At 41.5% G+C, this 19256-nt stretch overlaps 1 protein-coding gene across 1 annotated transcript in view; it reads left to right on the plus strand.

Annotated features, from left to right (window-relative positions):
• SASH3 (SAM and SH3 domain containing 3) overlaps window positions 1-19256 on the plus strand; it is a 285239-nt gene that overhangs the window by 123562 nt on the left and 142421 nt on the right. Inside the window, exon 2 of the mRNA XM_085607768.1 lies at window positions 2653-2748. Coding sequence (XP_085463894.1) covers window positions 2653-2748 — 96 coding nt within the window. The remainder of the gene's footprint in view (window positions 1-2652; window positions 2749-19256) is intronic.

Below are 19256 nucleotides of genomic sequence, written 5' to 3' on the forward strand. Positions count from 1 at the left end.
GTGAAAATTGTATGGAAGTGCGAGAGGTGAGTTAGAGGGAATACATGGAGAAAGAGACAAATGGAATAGAGAGAGCGGCATAGAAAAGTGAGGTAAATAGGGAAATGAGATTGAGCGAGATGTATTAGAAAACACAAGGATTCAGGGAGGTGAGAAGGAAACAGCAGTGAGGTGCATAGAGATTGTAAGAGCGCGAGAAAGTTAAATTAGAGAGAAGGTTTGAGAGAGAGAGATGTAAAGGCAGACACTGAGGGTGGTAGAGCGAGAAGTGAACTTGTGAGAATGTTAGAGGGTGGTGGAGTTGAGAATTGAGAGAAAGAGATGTGGTAAATAGAGTTGAGAGAGGGTGAAGGGCATGTACATAAAGATGTACCAATAGGTAGAGCCAGAGGTAAATTTAAAGGGTTTTGGTAGGAAAGGTGAGGTGAACGTAGGAGTAAATCATATATCATAAAGATTCCATATAAAATATATGTGCCAGAAACTGGCTAATAAAAGTAGTGGCTCTGTGGCTTCGTTCTCTACCAGACTTGTCTCTGAGGGTCTCTTTCCTCAAAGCTACTTGTTCCCAGCTACGTGGTTCCCTCAAACATGTAGATAGGTTAACAAATAGGCAGGGGGACATTTTCGGCTACTACTCCTGCCTCTGTATAAGCTGTGAAAGTAACAATCTATTCCTTGTTCCTGTGCGGGTGCTTTTCTCAGAACTTTGCAGAGGGAGTCTAGAAGAACAGACCAGCCTTAGGGCGCGCCCCCGTTTTTGATGCATGTTTATGCAGGTACTGGCAGCTACATTTATCTGTAGATCACAGAATTGCAGAGAAGGTTGAAGGGAGCCTGAGATAGAGCAGTTCCACTTGCAAATTTCTGAGAGGTATGGCTTTTAGCAGGGGAGAGAGGGGCACCGGGGTTCTAGAAGTAGGCTATCATCTGTTGATGAAGAGACTAGTACAAAACATGTATAGAAAGACAAACTGTTTCGAAGAAAGAATAAAGTAAGTCACGAGTTTTATATGGGGCCAAGTATATATACATTATGTCCTATCATGATGTGAGAACCTATGTTAACTTATAAGTGCATATACAGAGACTTGGGTTTCTGATTAATTTAAAACCCAAGGTACTCTTATATGCTCCCTGTGATGCATTTATATTAATAATTAGTCTTAAACTGAACCTCCTGTGACAGTCTCCGGGTCAGCAACACATTGGCACCTCTTTTAGCATGTACATGCAACTGCAATGTTTAGACTATCTGTATGAGTAAAGGCTCACATGGATAACAGAGGAGGCCCTTGGAGCTATGGAGGCCACTAGGTTCTGTTTGGAGGCTGGACTAACTGATACACGACAGTGAGGAAAGACTTTCTTGAACAGTGAATGCTAATACACATGGTCGATCTCCACTACGTGTGCAAACTTTGTTGCAGTAGTCGTTCGTGAGTGTCTTAAATAAATACTGATTTTGATAAACACTACCTCTACACCTCCCCAGCCTCCCTTCCTGCTAATTTTGCCTCCATGTCCTACCTTTACCATTCCTGACCTTTCTCTATTACCGTTTTTGTGGAATGTCTTGTACCCGAAATAACTATATATTTGTTCGATATTTTATATATTTCCTGATGTTTGTTTTTGATGATCGCTACCTGCTGTAAATGTTCAGCTATCTAAATATTTGACACTGCATGTGTCCATATTTTTATTGTTGCGGTTTTTGTAATTTACCATCTCTAGATACTCTATTGAGTTCATCAGTTATCTTCTCTCTTTCTTCTTCTCTCTCTCTTTATGTAGGCCACTTACTCATACTTGTTATTACTGTTTCTGTGAAATGCTCTGACGCCATTGGGCCTTGTACGTGCTGTAAACAACTGCTAATAAATAAACAGGGTTGACTTTCATTGAGAGGTCCTCCTGTATGTCCTTTCCAACCTAGCAATTTCACTTTACTTGCATATACAATGGACGCCAATTGGATAGGGACCATGTGGTTAGCTGTTATTGTGATTTGCCACGAAGTGGACCCCTTTAACCCCATAAACGGGTGCCAGGGCTATCAAAAGTAGAAAGCGACATGTAGGTGTGGTGCTGTGAGGGGAAGGACTGAGGTGCTGTACTTGCTGCCAGTCTGCTCTTAGTGGTGCTTCTAGGAAAGTGATTGCCCCTCACCCGAAATCTGTTGTGAAGGTTTATCATCCAGGTCTGATGGGTAGATGTCAAGTGTTCTAAAGGAAAAACTATGTTGTCCTGCTCAGTCTGTCAGTCAGCCACCTTCTGAGCAAGGTATTCTACAACAATGTAAGGGCCTGATTCACAAAGGGCCTCCGCACTCATCGTGGAGGCCCAGCAGTCGCGGGGAGTCTTCTCCGCACTCTGGGGAGAATCTCCGCAATGAGAATTCTGATCGTAGAGATTCTGCCCCGAGTGTGGAGACTCCCCCGAGACTGCGGAGGCCCTTTGTGAATCAGGCCCAAAGTCTTTATATACAGATCCTCAAATGCATGCTGTTTCTTAAGGCTACAATAGAAAATCAGTATTTTGTAAATAACACACATAACTTCTATGAGACCTGTACTTATGGTGTCAGGATCATGAAGTAAGATAATGTACCAATTGTATTTTTTAATTTCTTTCCTTGGTTCTCTCCAGCTGTCTCTGCAGCGGTCAAGTAGTTTTAAGGATTTTGGGAAATCAAAGCCCTCCTCCCCAGTGGTGACAGACAAAGAGTTCAACTTAGAAACTGAAGTAAGTTAATATTTACTCTTAAAGAAAGTTTGATGATAATTATATTGATAGCTCTATGCTTAGCTCTACAGTGAGTGAACCTTATGGCAAGATCACAGACAGAGCTGCATAAGGTGGCACAGCTGGCATGGGCACCTTTTATAGAACCTGTGAGATGTTACATGTTGAAAACTTAGAACAAATGTCTCTCCCTTTAATTCTCTTTTACGCTGAACTAGTGGTTGACATTCCCATCACATCTATTTAAATATTTGTGACATCTTTGGAAAGAAAACAACTTTTGAAAGGTGCTTCTACCCAGCAATGGTTGCTTCAGAGCTCTTTGGGGTGGGTTCATATAAAAATATCTGGGTCAAATGAGAATGTTATAAGCAACCAAGTATCGGGAACAAGGAGTCCTTCTGGTAAGAGGGGGGTCATACATGGAACACCCACCTTCCATTATATGGGGGAGGCCTGTGTACACATTCTGACAATAATCCAATTCGGACACGACCATGGCATAAATTAGTAGAATTTTCTCGGAGCAACAGCAGGACCCATTTGATCGTAAAACATTATTTCCACTCAAAAAAAGTCCATCAAAACACCTTGAAACTTCACTTAGTGGGAGTGCTGCTTAATAAGCATCAAATGAAATCAAAATGTAATGCTTCATCTTATCTGCTACCAAAGACCAGCCTCACATGAAAGATAATGTGAACTTATTTGCCTCTTTAGGAAGTCTTGCCTAAAGAAAGATTGTGCAGAAAGCAGGTACTTCTACTTAAACTTTGCTGATATGTAGCTGAACCCAAATCCGTTTCAATACCTGAGAAACTAAGATATGACATAAGAGTTTTCTGGCAGTGCTAAGCTCTCGGAACCACTTTGTAAAACAGCAAGGCCTTCAGTATGAAATTCTTGGAGATCTCGGATTGTATGCAAAGTTTCTCCTTGAACCGAGATTCCTAGCTGTGAAGGACTAAACGACTCTGTGGAACTGTAAGGCCTTTATCATGAGAATCGTGGAGATCCTGATTGGATAGAACCTTTCTCCTCGAAAGGAGATTCTGCGATATACAGGAATACTGCACACTCATGATTTTCTGCAGACTCACGTCACCAGGTAAAATCAATGAATTACATGCATAAATTGGCGCCCACACATTGATTTCTATAGTAATTTCCTATTTCTCAGGGTAAAGGTTGTAAAAGGATGGTAATTCCCATCCTGTACATGTTGAAGCACATGATATTAGTAATTCTTGTTACAGTAGCAGTATCCCCACGTTAGCTAGAATGGGAGCCTAAGTCAACTCACAATGGCATTTGAGCTTGCAGCAATTTCAGGTAGATAAAGCGATTATTGAGCTGCATTTGGGCCTGATTACACATGCTGCAGTGAAATAGAAGTGACAGACATTGCACCATTTACACTTGCAATCCCTGAGAAAGTAAGTGTTTGCACAGGGATCTCAACTCATCAAGCTAGTTGTAACTAGGCCATTTAAGTATGGATGCCACTTTGTAATTTGGACAACAGAACACTAAGGTTCCCAATTACGAGTTTGGCGGTGCGGCAGTGGGACCGCTCCACCGCATCACTGCCAAACCCCCGTGAGAACTGCCCGCTGTATTATGACTTTTTTAGTCACTGCCAGGCGGTTCCTTTGGTGTTCCCACCTCAATGGGAACATCAAAGGAAGTTCCAGCACGGTATGGACTGTGAAGTCCATGCTGTGCTGGAACTGGGGGTCCATGCACACAGGGGGGTACATGTTGTGTCTCCCTGTGAGTATCCACATGGAGTGAGGCACAAGGGGACCCTATAGGGCCTCCTTTCTTTCCTCACCGCCACTGTTTTCATGGAGGAAAGACCTCCATAAAATCAGTGGTGGTGAGGAAAGTCGTAATATGCTTGGCGGGACCTCGGTGGTCCTGCCAAGCATATTACTGCCTCCAGACCACGCGCCACTGCCAGGGAACAGCTGTTCCATGGCAGACTCAGCGGTCTCAGGGCAGCATGACCACTAAGGTCATAATGTGGGGGTCGGAAAACTGCCACCGCTGCCCACCACCACCAGACTCGTAATTAGACCCCAGGTAACTAAGACTAAAAGATACACGGATTGTTTTATTGTAGTACTGAAAAAGCAAAATCCTTAAAATAAACTAACCAGGATTCTATGAATAGATGATGAACAGGATGCAGGCAAAGCAGCCCATACCTTAATAATGTCTTAATGACAAGAAACCATTGAGAGACCATAAATAGCAGAGACAAAAATTTGAAGTCAATCAGTCAGTCAATATATCTTTAGTTGGCAAAAAGTTATAAAAGTACATACCAATAAATAAAACAATAATTAAAAAGTATATAGGACACATACTATTATTGCACATTTCACTTAAAATGAATTACAAAATGGTATATCACATCATCATATTTAAGTAACACATGTGCGTTCTAAGCAAAACTGGGAGCCTCTCCTTCACATCTCAAGCACATAAAAAGAATATATTCTAGATATTTACAAATTCATTTAAAATTCATATTTTTTTTGATTGCTAAGGCGCTTCGTATAAAATTAATTATTGAATAGCTAGTAGCTTGTGACTCTAACTGGTGTAAGAATATCAAGCCTGCTTTTTGGCTTCAAACATCCTCGGACCTCTAGATTAAAAGCAAAAATCGGACAAATAATGTTCTATGTAAGGTGCAAAAAAAGCATAAAGTGCACAGTGGTCTATGTGGCTATAATATCGCGAGTACAATTCAGTAGATTTAGAAACAAGGTTCCTTGTTGTGAAAATGCAGCAAGACGTTGCGTTGTGTTTAAGAGAAGTTGAGTGAGATAAAATCAATACTGCGGGTTACATATCAAAACCAGAAATGGCTCTACATTTAAAGTGGTAGTCAAAGGGGTATAATGGGCAACCGACTGCATAGATTGCATGTGCGTTATTTGTTCTTTACAACTATAATTAAAAACAGATTTCTAATATGCCTCCTGGAGTTGATATCAGCCATCTCTTGGCTATGGAAAAATGTAGAAAGATCCAAACCAGAGAAAACTTGTTTCTCATAAGATAACAATGGGATTTTACCTATATAATCTTGGGCTTTGCAGTCCTTAAATACAAGCCTCAAGGAAGCCGTCAACATAGTAAAGGTGCAATTTTTATATTATCCTCTTAGTAGTCCATTCCTAGTTCAGTATGACATATATATGTATCAACGCTCTTAGGAACAGAAACAAGTCTTTATAGAAAACTATTTAATGCCCTTTGTAAAATTTCAGATTTAGCATATCCCCAAATTCATGCCCCACAGGTCGCTACAGTTAGTTCTATATAGGTGTAACATCTCTTTCATAGGTTTATGGCCTAACTTAGAAGCAAACTGGAAAATTGCCTCAATAGCTGTTGAAAAGGTCTGTGCTCTTTGATTCAGTAAGTGACCCCATTTCAAATCTGGATCAGAAAAGATGCCTAGATAGTTCTGACTTTCACAACTAAAGTCTAGTCCTATAGAATGTAATTTAGATTTAGTATTTTTTTGTCCACTAATCATAATAAAAGATTTAGTTAGGTTGACTTTTAAAACAAGATCATTCACAAACTCAGTAATCGTATCTAGCAAAATGTAAAGGCCGTTTGCAGTTCTCGCAAGAAGAACTGCTTCATCTGCGTATGAGAGAAGAGAGACTGGATGTTTCCCAACCTGTGGCAGATCTTTTTACTTAAATGCAAGATAACTATCCAGGCCATTGATATAAAATAAGAGCAAAAAATGTGCTAAGATACAGCCCTGTCATATGCCACAATCTGAATTTATAGAAGGGGAGCATTCCCCATCTGGATCGGAGCGTATTTTAGCTGTTGTATCCTAATGTAAATGCCTATGTAAATCAACCCCCATATTTTCCATGCTGGCCCATAGCTTCCTTCGATTCACCATATCGACAACACAGGAGAGGTAAAAAAAAAAGCCATATGAAATCGAACCACTCCTGGCTTTGGCATACTTTCCTATTAATAAAGACACGTTTTAGGGCTTCTCCACTGTTTCTATACTTGGTTGATCGCTATCACCACCCGAACTTCATTTTACTACCTATGCCAAATGCCTGCTATATTCCAGGAAAGCCTAAAACCACCTTTCCAAACTGGATCCAAAAGTAGATAAGGCGGTCTCATCCGCTGGCATCTCACATCAAAAGACATATAACAAAGGTAGCAATGGACTGTTACCCGCAGATGAAAATGGACACCAAGTCACTCAACATCACATATGCCATTAAGAGGGGTACAACATTTTGAGTGTCAACTTTGTACAGCAAATGTCTCTCCTGCCCCCTCCCCCACCTCCTCCCCTCACCCCCGCAGTGCTTGGAGGAGGTTCTAGCCCCAATGGGTGGCTCTCAGAGGAAAGCCTATAAAAATAGTCCAAGGAGAACCCATCTTGCAGATTTAATTAAATAGCTTTTATGATATTAAAGGCGATTATTAAAATGCATTGGAAAGAGTGATGTGTGAGTGGAATGTATGGTGGCGTTCTTCTTAAACAGAGAAGATGGAATCAGGGCGCAATGTTAGCAGACATAATAATGGTGGCCAGTTGAATACTGAAGTCATTGTGGAATTTCAAGCTGTTGTGGGAAAAGGTAGCGAAGTAGATTATTTCAATTTAGTTTGTTCAGCATTAGCAATGGCATTGCTAGACAGTGATGAATTGTAGTGAGACAGTTAATAACTCACTCTTGCAGTTATTGTAGAACTAAAAGGGAAAGACAATATGTGTGTCACCAGAAAGAAGGTCATATGAGAAGCAAAATTAGATTTTAGTGTCAGCGACGCAGTTACATCCTGTGTCAGTGCAACTAGTACAGGGGCTTGTGTGAAAAACTAACAAAGTATCATTGTATTTTTTACTCTTCCTTAGATCAGGTCTCCAGTGTACAAGATGGAGAGGTACAATAAAATGTAATGACATAAGGGAGAAATCTTTTAACAAGCAAATACCCACTAAAACAGGGAACAGTTTCAACTACATAACTAATTAAAGGATTACAATGTTCTCCCCTTAACAATAGAGTGTATCCTTGCTATCGCAACTGATTTATGAGGTTTTATTTATATGACGTCGGTTTAAAATTAATTTCCAAAATCGTAACAAATCCTCCTTTGTGAGGAATATTAACATCTACATTATTATGTTTTTCTCTTGAGGTGTAAGTCCACAATTTGAGTCCCTTACTTCTCTAAATTTACACCTATTCCTGTAGCAAAAGGTTTTACCAACTCATAGACCATCCAAAATCTTATTGACTGGAAAGATATTTTTTCCCTAACTTTAGAGAGCTAATTATGTTATGATGTGAATGTATGCATGCTTGCAGCTTCTTCTTGATCATTAGGCCTAAAAACCAAATTTACAAAAATTGCATCAGCTTTCATAGCACTTAGTGCAAATAAACACACGTTTTTGCTGGCTTATGTTTTAACCACAATCCCCGTTTTACTAAAAGTGGCTGCACAAAACATCAATAAAATAAAATGTTTCCCCTGCATAAAACAAACTGTAATCAAACATGTTCTCTGTGGAAAAATCCATGAACACAAAATCAACATGTGCATTTTACATTCTGGAAACTCAAAGCCGTAGAGGGCAGAACCAATAACAAAACAATCCAAGCCTGCTTTTCTTCCAAATCATACACCTTAAAATAAATTAGTTCATTTTGCATTCAAAAATATGCATTCGATTAATAAGTGAAACATGTCTTTATTAAAAGAACACACTTCATGTTTTCTCTGTATCCTTGCGATGTCACTCGTAATTATGAAAACACTTCAGTGGGGAAACTAAAATTATTTTGTGGCTATTTTGAACATGTGCATGCAGTAAATATATAACTTTAATTAAATAAAGGACAATATGTCAAAAGTAATAGTGGTCTTCTTTGACCTGGACAGTCACTTGAACCGTAGAAATGTTTTTTTTTTGTAAGTATCTTTATTGGCATTTTCAATTGTTGCTATACAAGTCCCATAAAATAGAGATATTCAAAACATTCCTAAGTACAATTATCAGGATAGCCTCAAAGCAGAATATTTGCCATAGGTCACAGTACATGGCCCGTCATACTCAATAATTCACAATATACAGTATGGGGCTAACCACCAATCTACCAGGGTACCCAAATAACAATTCAAATTCGCAAAGTTCCACTTCACTTATTGAAAACATATTTCCAGTAGTATGATAATAGAATGACTCCAAAACAAATGGCCCAACTGGGGCAAAGAAAAAAACCCAAAAAGGACCTTCTGCAGCGGGGGAAACATATCATGTCCATCTATTTCGGCTAGTGGTGAGGAAATTTAATATAAAGAAGCTACAGCAGATAGCAAGCAGGTTGACACATAAGTGAGAGACCCAAAGCTACCAGTAAGGATGCCTCCTCCAGTTTACACAGATTCTGTAAGCTCATATTCACTCAGCAATTGGACATGTTGCACCGTCAGGATCTCAAGACTTCTCAAATAGCAGTAGGTGTTGCAGGCGGAGTCGCCCCTGGGTGTGCATCCGTATCTGATTCGGGGCCCGAACCCATCACCCTCTCCTCCTGTCCCTCTGGATTCTCCCAGGTCGCTAGCACTTCCCTCCATTGTCCAGCCATGGAGAGCTTCCTCATCCCCTTGCAATTCCTCCCAACTGAGTGCTCTACCCTCTGATCCATCCCACACAATAACATCTCTATGCCAGGTCGCGGACTGTGGACCCCTGGCAGATTTCCATTCCATTGCAATGCGGCGTTTCGCTAGTCCCAGCGCTAGGTCTAGAAGTCTGTTCCCCACTATACGTTTCTGCGGTCTAGAAAAAAGACCCAAAATGCAAGACTGTATTGTGAGAAGTAAATCTCTGTCCAGTACTTCAGTCGGCTTACCCAGGACTGCCTCCCAGAAAGGTTGCAAGGCACCACACTCCCAAATCATATGACCAAAGTCCGCATCTGGGTGAGAACATCGGGGGCAAGAACGAGCCTCGCCGCCATATGCCACATTGAGTCGATGTGGGATCATGTAAGCCATATGTGTATAATTAAACTGAATATATTTAAGACGGGAGTTTCGAGAGATTTTCTTGGGATAATGCAGGACCCTTCGCCATTCCACATCTGTTAGCTCTTTACCCCCAATCTCATCCCATTTAGCATGTAGTCTGGTCAAGGGGTGCACCGAGGCCTCCTGGAGGGCCACATAGAACCATTTCACAAGGTGCCTTGCCGTTCCAAGCGTGAACAAGGCGTGAAGCACTGGATGTGTTTCCGGCTCGTTTCTACCCACCTCCCACAACTGCGCAAAAGTTCGGGTCAGGGCTTCATGATGCAGGAACTGGCCAGGGGGCAAACCACAATCTTCTACTAGGCCATCGAAGGGAATTAGGGACTTGTCCAAAAAACAATCCCCAACTGCATCTAGTCTCACATCTGTCCAGGGGGCCAGTTGCTCAGTGGTAAAGACGGACTGGGGGTCGCCATGCGGCAGGCCCACCAGGGGCAGCACCGGGGTGTATTTAGCGGCCTGCCGTCCTTGATTCCCACATCTCCGCCAGGCCTGAAAGGCAGTGCGTGGTAGTAAGGAACAGTACGGTGTAGGCGTCCTAGGCTGTAGCAATTTTGCCATTACCAATCTAGGACGGGCATCCGGGAGAGCCAAGAATGTACCTCCCTCATTGACCTCTTCTATCCATTGCGCCAGCCACTGTAATTGACCAGCTAGCATATAATGTTCAAAATTCGGCACTCCCAGGCCACCCTCAGCAGCCGGACGCTGCAGCGTTGCCAGCGGGAACGACCATCTCCCCACACCAGATCCCGAAGCAGAGCATTCAGGGGGCAGAACCACCGGCTAGGTATGAGGACAGGAAGATTGACAAAAAAGTACAACAAGCGTGGAAGCATGACCATTTTGGATAAGGAGACCCTGGACATCACTGGCAGCTGCAACATACGCCAAAACTGAACACTCCCTCGTAGGGATCGGACCGCCTTTCCGAGATTACCCTCCTTCAAGTCATCTAATGAATGGCACACCTGTATACCCAGATATTTAAACGTATTCTGAGCCCATACGATATCGGGTGCCAAGGCGTCCGGCCTAGGAAGAGGGCCTGCCACAGGGAATTGGTACGTTTTTTCATTGTTAACCCGCAAACCTGAGAGGCCAGCAAATTCTTCTAATATTCGCATTACCGCCGGGGCGCCCGCCACAGCATCCCCCAGATGCAGAACCATAGAAATGTTAATCACGCAGAGGAAGGAATAATATGAAATTGATGTGTACGATTTTAAGTGCACTTTTTAGAATAAACGGGTGACAAGTTATTAACTACCCAGCACGCTATACTTTCAGCTAGCAAACAGTAATAAAATATTTTGCACAAAACATTATTTGATACACAATAGAAGCATTTGCATTGCGTTCTTTGCTTTGCTATCTACCTTTATTTGTTTCAAAGTGTACTGTTTTATTACCTGAGTCGAAGTGGCATAGTGGGGATATAGCTTGTTTCAGAAATAGAAAAAGCAATCCGACTAGTAAGGTCGCTACTAGTTGGAATCAGGAAGTCCAGAGTCCAGCACTCACAGGAGCAAATGTCAGCAGGCACCAGCGAGCCTACAGCAGGAGACCATCTATCAATCATGGTCAGTCAGTCAATCTGAATCTTTGAGGGTCACGCGCCTAGAAGGAGTGCACCAGAACCTACTTCACTCTGACCATAGATAGCCTTCTGTTCCTCCCAAGACAGGACAGAGGATTTATTGAATGAAGATCTCTCTCGCCACTTGGAGCAGTATAGGTTTAAACTTTAAAAGCAACAGTAGAACCTATTCACTTCTTGGCAGTTCCCCCCTCCCTCCCTCCCCCCACCCACTTCCCCTCCACAGAAGAAAACACTTGCAACATTTGGCTTCGAAAGAAAACTTAACTTGTTCTTTTCAAACACTTGTACTTCAGCGTCTGAACAGCGGGCATTTATGCAATAGCAGGAACAAGATAAAACAAGCATTTGCAATGTAATAGGTCTCGCATTCACGCAAGTTTGAGCTATTGACATTGCAAATGACAATGCCTTTTATTTGTGTTTTCGTTTTTAAAACAAATAAAAGGCATTGTCATTTACAATGCCAATAGCTTAAAGTAGCGTAAATGCGAGACCTATTGGATTGTAAATGATTGTTTTAAAATGTGGGTGGTGTAGGGGAGAGATTGTCAGAGAGTGATGGGTGACAGGACACAACGTTTACTATGGTGCAGGAGCGGGCACACGTGTGGCTAGCTCAGGCTGGAGCTAAAAAACAGACTACCAGTTCCGAAAATGTAAACAGTATTTTTTTAACAGCTCTGCCTAACGTTGAAAGCTGGTAGGAGGGTGTTCCTTGCACAGCTAACATTTTAATGAAAACCCAAATTTTAAAAAATCCACAGTACTTGGTCTTTAAAGACCTGTGAAGAGTTTGAGCGTGCCAGAGATAGGACTCCAGACACTGCCCAGCAGAGCACACAGCTGCAGAGAGACATGAAACACACTAAGGAGAAGAGAGGGGGGAGCAGGAAATAATTGAACTTCAGAAACAGAACAGTTGTGTATAAATTCAATTTTTTTATTCCAGATTTGTATAGCACAAACTCAACCAGAAGGAATTTGAGGGATTTACAAAAGCACCGGTAACATTACACATGAACGCATTCATTTTTGTAGGCACAGCGGGATTAGGTAATTTGCCCAGAATCACAGAATATTGATCCGAGGCCGAGACTGGAAACCTAGAACCTGGCCGCTTCGCCACATCCTCTTCCTTATTGCAAGCAGCCACAGCACCATTGAACATTATAATGCACCCTTGCACACTTCTAAAGTCCGATCATCTAATTTCCAGACTTCGAGCCAACATTCTTTCATTATTCTTTTAAATAATACGTTCAGATTTTCACTACGCTTGAATGAATTAGTTTGACCGTCTTCTGGTTACTCTCAAGTGTTCAATAAAGTTTGTTAAAATAAACTGGATAAGGGCTCTCCTGAAACCAACCTTGTCCGTCTGTTCCCGCCTCCTAGGCTGTTTCGCCCAATGACTCACGGCAATTGGTGTCTAAACTAGCAGCATTGCCCACAGCTCGCCGGCCTTTATTCTACATGGAGCTGAAAACGAGGGAAATTTGGAGCAGTGAGCATGGAGCTAAAAGCAAAGGAATTGTATCAGCTGCTCTCTGTGTCTCTTTCGAGATAAAAATGAAGAAATGTGCAGTTTTAACTCAAATAAGTCTGGCAGGATGGGAATGGGTGTAGGAGAGCTCGCACGGAGCAATGCGATGACCGAGGCAAGAGAGGCAGTGAATCTAATTATGGGGACTATGGCGATTTCCCATCAGCGTGCCTTGCTCAGCGTGTGGCGCATGCGTGGTATGGGTGTTTGGGTACGCAGCTGATAGCTGGGGCACGTTCAGAGACCCGACTATAGCGGACCTAACGCTAGGGTGCAGTCCGGAGCAGTGGAGAGGGCTTGGGAGCAGTACCGGGGCACGTCAGATCGCCGTATTGGATCGAAGGAGGTAGCACTTGGGAAGCCTTCACAGCAGCGAGAAAAAGCAGACGCACTACCGCCACCATGTACAGGCACTTGGGCCCGCAGCGCTCCCCGTCCCGAGATTTTAACAGCATCGTCCAGATCTGCAGCGCAAATGTTCAAAGGATCAGTGGCAACAGTGAGTATGATGGCACAAAATTAATGACTTGCCTTGGAAGTGGAACACGAGATGTGCACGTCGCGTGTCTGTCTGTACGTGCGTGAATTACAGGAGGCTGGTGAGGACGAAAGCGAAACTGCATGCTGGCTTGCGAGGGAAGGGGGACAGGAGATGTGCACGCCGCGTGGCTGTAGGCGCGTACACCAACTCAAATCCGCCAAAAGCCTGCGCGTGCACATCTCCTGTCCCCCTTCCGAGGCAAGTCAGCAACAATAGATCTCGCCGAAAGCAGCGCTCCGCGCTGCGTTCGCAGGCGAGACCTAAAAACGTGACGCCCCAGTGAAAAACTGCCAGCTCTTTTACACTTATTTTGAACATCATTTCATACTGCAAAGAAATTTTTAAGCACAATAATATCTTCATCCAAAAATGCATGCTATATCAACTACTTAAAATATCTGAAACCATTTTAATGTGTATATGATATGAATGATTAAAATAATATGGATTTACACATCTATGCATCAGGATGAATAAGTGGATCCATTCTGAATTCTTGTCGTCGGGCCTGTAAAAAGAATACAACATGTAACATTCACCTGAACCTGTGTTGAACACCAATTCAGCACCAAAATCCGCAAGTTGTTCTTCAGAAAATCATGATAAGCGACAATTATTTAATCCAAGAATTTCCCAACACCTCAGCATCAGATTTTAGTGATTCATATGTGATCATTATCCCATCTGGCAGGGCCTCCTCGTAATCACGCCCTTAATGAGTGAGTTTTACAACAAATATTATTAAACTAGGGGCCCATCAACAAATAATTTAGGACTTCAGATTCTTCTTAATGATGCTATCTCCGAATTTGAATCAAAGTCACCTAGAGGAGCGATAGAAAATATATATGTAGATATTTGCCACCATTTATATCTGATATTAATTATTCCGTTATAAAGTCGGCAGTAAGTGAACAGACTTGTCCTAGTTTTAATGTTGTGGATCAAAGGGGTTTGATGTTTTGCATATGCATAACAAGCTTGCATATAAGCTTGCCCACACAAATAGCAATAGTGCTGTGCATGTCATCACTCAGCTGCATAAAAAAAACATTTGCGGTGCAATGCGTCTCGCATTTGCAAGAGTTTGACCTATTGGCATTGTAAATTACAATGCCTTTTATTTGTGTTAGTTTTCAAAACAGATGAATGGCAGGTATTGTTATTTACAATGCCAGAGGCATAAGCTCTTGCAAATGTGAGACCCATTGTATTGCAAATGCTTGTTTTTTTGGTTTCCAAATTTTATTTTAATGTTACTGTTTTTGCAAGACACTGCACTTTCTTAAAAGCAGGGTCTGAGGTTATGGTAGGACGAGATGAAAGAATTTCGCTTTGAGGTTCATGCTTGGGTTAATATAGCATATTCCCTATAAAGAATTTGCCACGGTTTGCAGCTGGTACCGGGACACAACCTGTAAGCCATAGAGTTGAGATCTGGCTTGTCCTTTCACTCCGTTTGCCTTTTAAACAGCTGCAGCGATGGGGCATATCGTGCTAAATTTTTAAAAAATGGCTGTCGGTTCAAGCTTTCAAGCTTTTGACATCCTGATACCACTCAAAACCACACAACAGCACAAAAGAAAAAAAGCGCCTTGGAGAAACTTAGAAATAAAAGACATAAAACAACAAATTAGAAAGCTGCAACGTACCTGGCTCAAAACAAACGCCAAACAAGACAATTTTCACCTAAAAAAAATTAACAGATTATACAAGTCAGCTATCAAAAAGCTAAGATAAGGTACTACGCAGACAGAATTAAAAATGCCAAATGTGCAAATAAAGAATTCTATAAAATACTCAATGAATTTGGCAAACCAAAGTGCCTAGAAGGAACTCATCCAGTTACTCAAGATTTCACAGACAAACTGGCAAATCATTACACCGACAAAGCAGACACATTGGACTCGTACTTAAAACAGAAACAAAGCACCAGCATTAACCCCTGTACAAAACAACAATCCAAGAATACTCTTACCCAGCCTCTCCGTTTCTTCCAACACATCTCACACGATGAATTTAGGGACCTGGGCAAAGCAAGCCGGCCTGCCGGCAGCCCTTCTGAACCCTGTCCACCACAAACTTTCAAGACAATTCTTTTAACAACCTCTTCTGCCACTCCAGTAAGAAGAATCATCAACGATTCCTTAACTACCTGAATATTTCCGGAAGAACTAAAAAAATCACACATACGCCCTTTACTGAAGAAAACAAATTTGGACCCGCTGAACCCTGACAACTACAGACCCATTACAAATGGACCTTTCCTGGGCAACTGATAGAAAGAGCAGCATTCGCCCAGATGTCACAATTCATTGAAGAGAATGACATACTCTCAGACTTCCAAACAGGATTCCGTCCGGGAAGAGGCACTGAATCTGCCCTCCTTGCCATCTGGGATGACCTGAAGAATACAGTTGACCGCAGCGGGGTTGCTGCTCTACTCCTCTTGGACCTCTCGGCTGCCTTTGACACGGTTGACCATGACACTCTGAAACAAAGACAGTACGAAGCCGGTATAGAGGGAACTGCTCTAGACTGGATAGTGTCCTACCTTCAAAACAGAACTAATGTCATCCATACCCCACCTTTCCCATCCAAACCAAACTCCACAAAAGCAGGGGTCCCTCAAGGTTCTATCATCTCGCCCATGCTTTTCAACATCTACATGAAGTCATTACCGGTACTGATAAATCAATTTCACCTCACGTGCTATAACAATGCAGATAACACGCAAATACTCCTTCAACTGGAATGCCCCAAAGACATTGAAAACTCCCCAGTTTTCAGTTGTCTCAGAGCCGTGGATCAGTGGATGACTTGGAGCCATCTCAAAATGAATGCTTCAAAAAACTAAAAATACTCACGTGTGGCGATTGGAAAGATTACGACCTGCTTGCCGCCTGGCCTGATGAACTGGGATCACCTCCTAAAGTATCGAAGGAAGTAAGAAACCTCGGAATGACCATGGACTCCAAGCTGTCGATGAATGCCCAAGTGGACAAACTAGCAAGATCAAGCTTTGTCACTATAAAAACGCTGCAACAAATTTTCCCTTATTTGGGATTTCCACACAAGGTCCAAGCTACCATCTCCCTTGTTCTGTCCAAACTCGATTACGCCAATAGCCTCTACCACGAATCACCTTTAACGACCATGAAAAGACTACAACGTATTCAGAACTCGGCTGCCAGACTACTCTTGCATATCAAATCGCGAGACCACATCTCACCTGCCTTGAAAGGCCTGCATTGGTTACCGGTTGCCAGAAGATCCACGTTGAAGCTACTTTGTATCACCCACAAAGCAATACATGGAATGGGACCACTCTCCAGCAGAAATAAAATCACCAAACACATTCAACAAAGGAACCTACGCTCTAAAGGGGCATCTCGCCTCAAAATCCCAAGATACAAGAAAAAACCATGGGTGGCACATCCTTCTCTGTTCAAGCAGCCAAACTATGGAATTCTTTACCCCCCAACAAAAGATCCACCGACAACCACCTTATCTTCAGAAAACTACTCAAGAATTGGTTCTTCCCCACATAAGCACCATAAACAAACAGAAATGTACAGCATATTCCTCTGTATATAAGCATTTATTTTCACTATAGATATGTACCTATCTTTGTGTATTGCTTTGTATAAACATGTAGAATATTTATGTTGTTGTAAATAAATAAATAATCATCTTTGGTCTACATGTACTTACTTCCATTGTGCATCTATGTACCTTTCATGTACTTGGATCTGTGTGACTGTTACCTTTCTCCTGAAAAAGCATATCCAATGCACTACCCTATTTCTCATCCTGTACCTCTATCAATATTTTTTATATGTATATACTTACCTCGTCTATGCATCTATATACTTTCAATGTACTTCTGGATCTATATATTTATCCCTTTCTTCTAATGTAGCATTTCAAATGCACTACCCTATTTCTCAGACTATACTTCTCTCAATATATCCTCTGGCCCAACCTTCTGACTCATCTCAAACTTCTTTCTACTACTATTTCCAAATCAATACCCTATCTCTCACCCTATACATATATCAATATATCCTCTACATCCACTCTCATTTATCCCAAACCCCATACCACTACTATGATCCCCAAAATACCCCCTTTCTAGACTCTCTCCTACTCTACCCCTCCTTGCATCAACAGACAACTCTTTTTACTATACCGATCCCCCAAAACAAACCTTTATAAACTCTTCCCTCTGACTCTTCCCCTCAGAAACCCCTTTTACATGTACAAATGCCTCCTCCTACTGCTATGATCTCAACAACAACAAAAATCTCACTCTTCTGTCACTCCACTATCCTTTTCAATCAAAATAACAGATTAACATGTTCACGTCACAATTTCCATATTCCACTATACTAATTCACCACTAATTCTTTATGGGTTCCAGAGTAGCGTGCTACTCGCCAATGAAGCGCCTCAAAACCCCACAAAGGGGTAGCAAGCGCTATATCAATACAAACCTCTTTCCCTCTTCTATTCCGCAACCTACCCTTCTCTATCCAAATAACTGAATAACATATCCGCCAGTCAAATTACTTCATACTTCACTATACTAATTTTTTCAACACTAATCCTATATGGATTCCAGAGTAGAGTCCTACTCGCCAAAAAAGCGATTCAACGCCCATCAGGGGTAACAGGTGCTACATGAATGCAAACCTTTCTTCCCTTTTATCCCTCTGCTACCCTTCTCATTCCAAATAACTGACTTATATTCACCACTCAAATTACTTTCATATTTCACCATACTAATTCAGCACTAATCCTTTATGGGTTTCCGGAGTAGCATGCTTCAAGATTCTGCTATCTTTCCGAATCCAAATAACTGACTAACCTTTAACTGACTAACCTATCCACCACTTAAAATTTACTTGCATGTTTCACTATATTAATTAAACACTAATACTCTATGGGTCCCGGAGTAGCATGCTACTCGCAGAAAAAGCGCTTTGCGGCCTCGTCAGGGGTAGTAAGTGCTAAATAAATGCAATAACAATACAACACAATACAATATCTAAAGTGTTAATTGTTTTTTAGTTACTAAGAGTTCAGTTATTTTCTGTAATCATCTTGCATTTCTAGGTTTTTAAATGAACATAGTTGTTTGACACCGTTTTGTCACGTTGCACTTTATGTAACTAGAATAGTAATTTATGGCTGTTCTGATTTTACTTGGATATTTTTTATATGGTTTTACTGTCTGTTTAACTTTTCTTATGTATGATGAAAATATGGACTTGTTTTATGGATTTTGTACTCGAAATAAACTATTGATGATAAACAGAATTAGCCTACAAAATATGTAGCTATACACCACCATGTATATCTAATATTATCTCATTTTAAAGTTGGTAATGGTTGAACTGAATTGTCCTACTGCCATCTTTCCTTACAAAACTATTTAAAAATATTTAACTTTAATCTATCCAAAACAGCGCTGTAAACATTTTATTACAATGTATTCAGTATCAATCACTTCTCAGTCCATCTCTCTGCAAGTTCTTGTTGTTACTACAAGTGTTTATACCATTATAGAGTGTCCGTAGTGTTGTTTTCTTCATTGATCAGGAAATACTCAAATATTTTGTTGCTTCTCTCTCTCCACGCCAAAGCGCCTGTAAACTCACTGAACAGTAACATTCTTACCTACTCAGTGAAAACCCCAAAGCTGT

Source organism: Triturus cristatus, chromosome 5_2, assembly GCF_964204655.1.
Source record: "Triturus cristatus chromosome 5_2, aTriCri1.1, whole genome shotgun sequence".
Classification (NCBI taxonomy): Eukaryota; Metazoa; Chordata; class Amphibia; order Caudata; family Salamandridae; genus Triturus; species Triturus cristatus.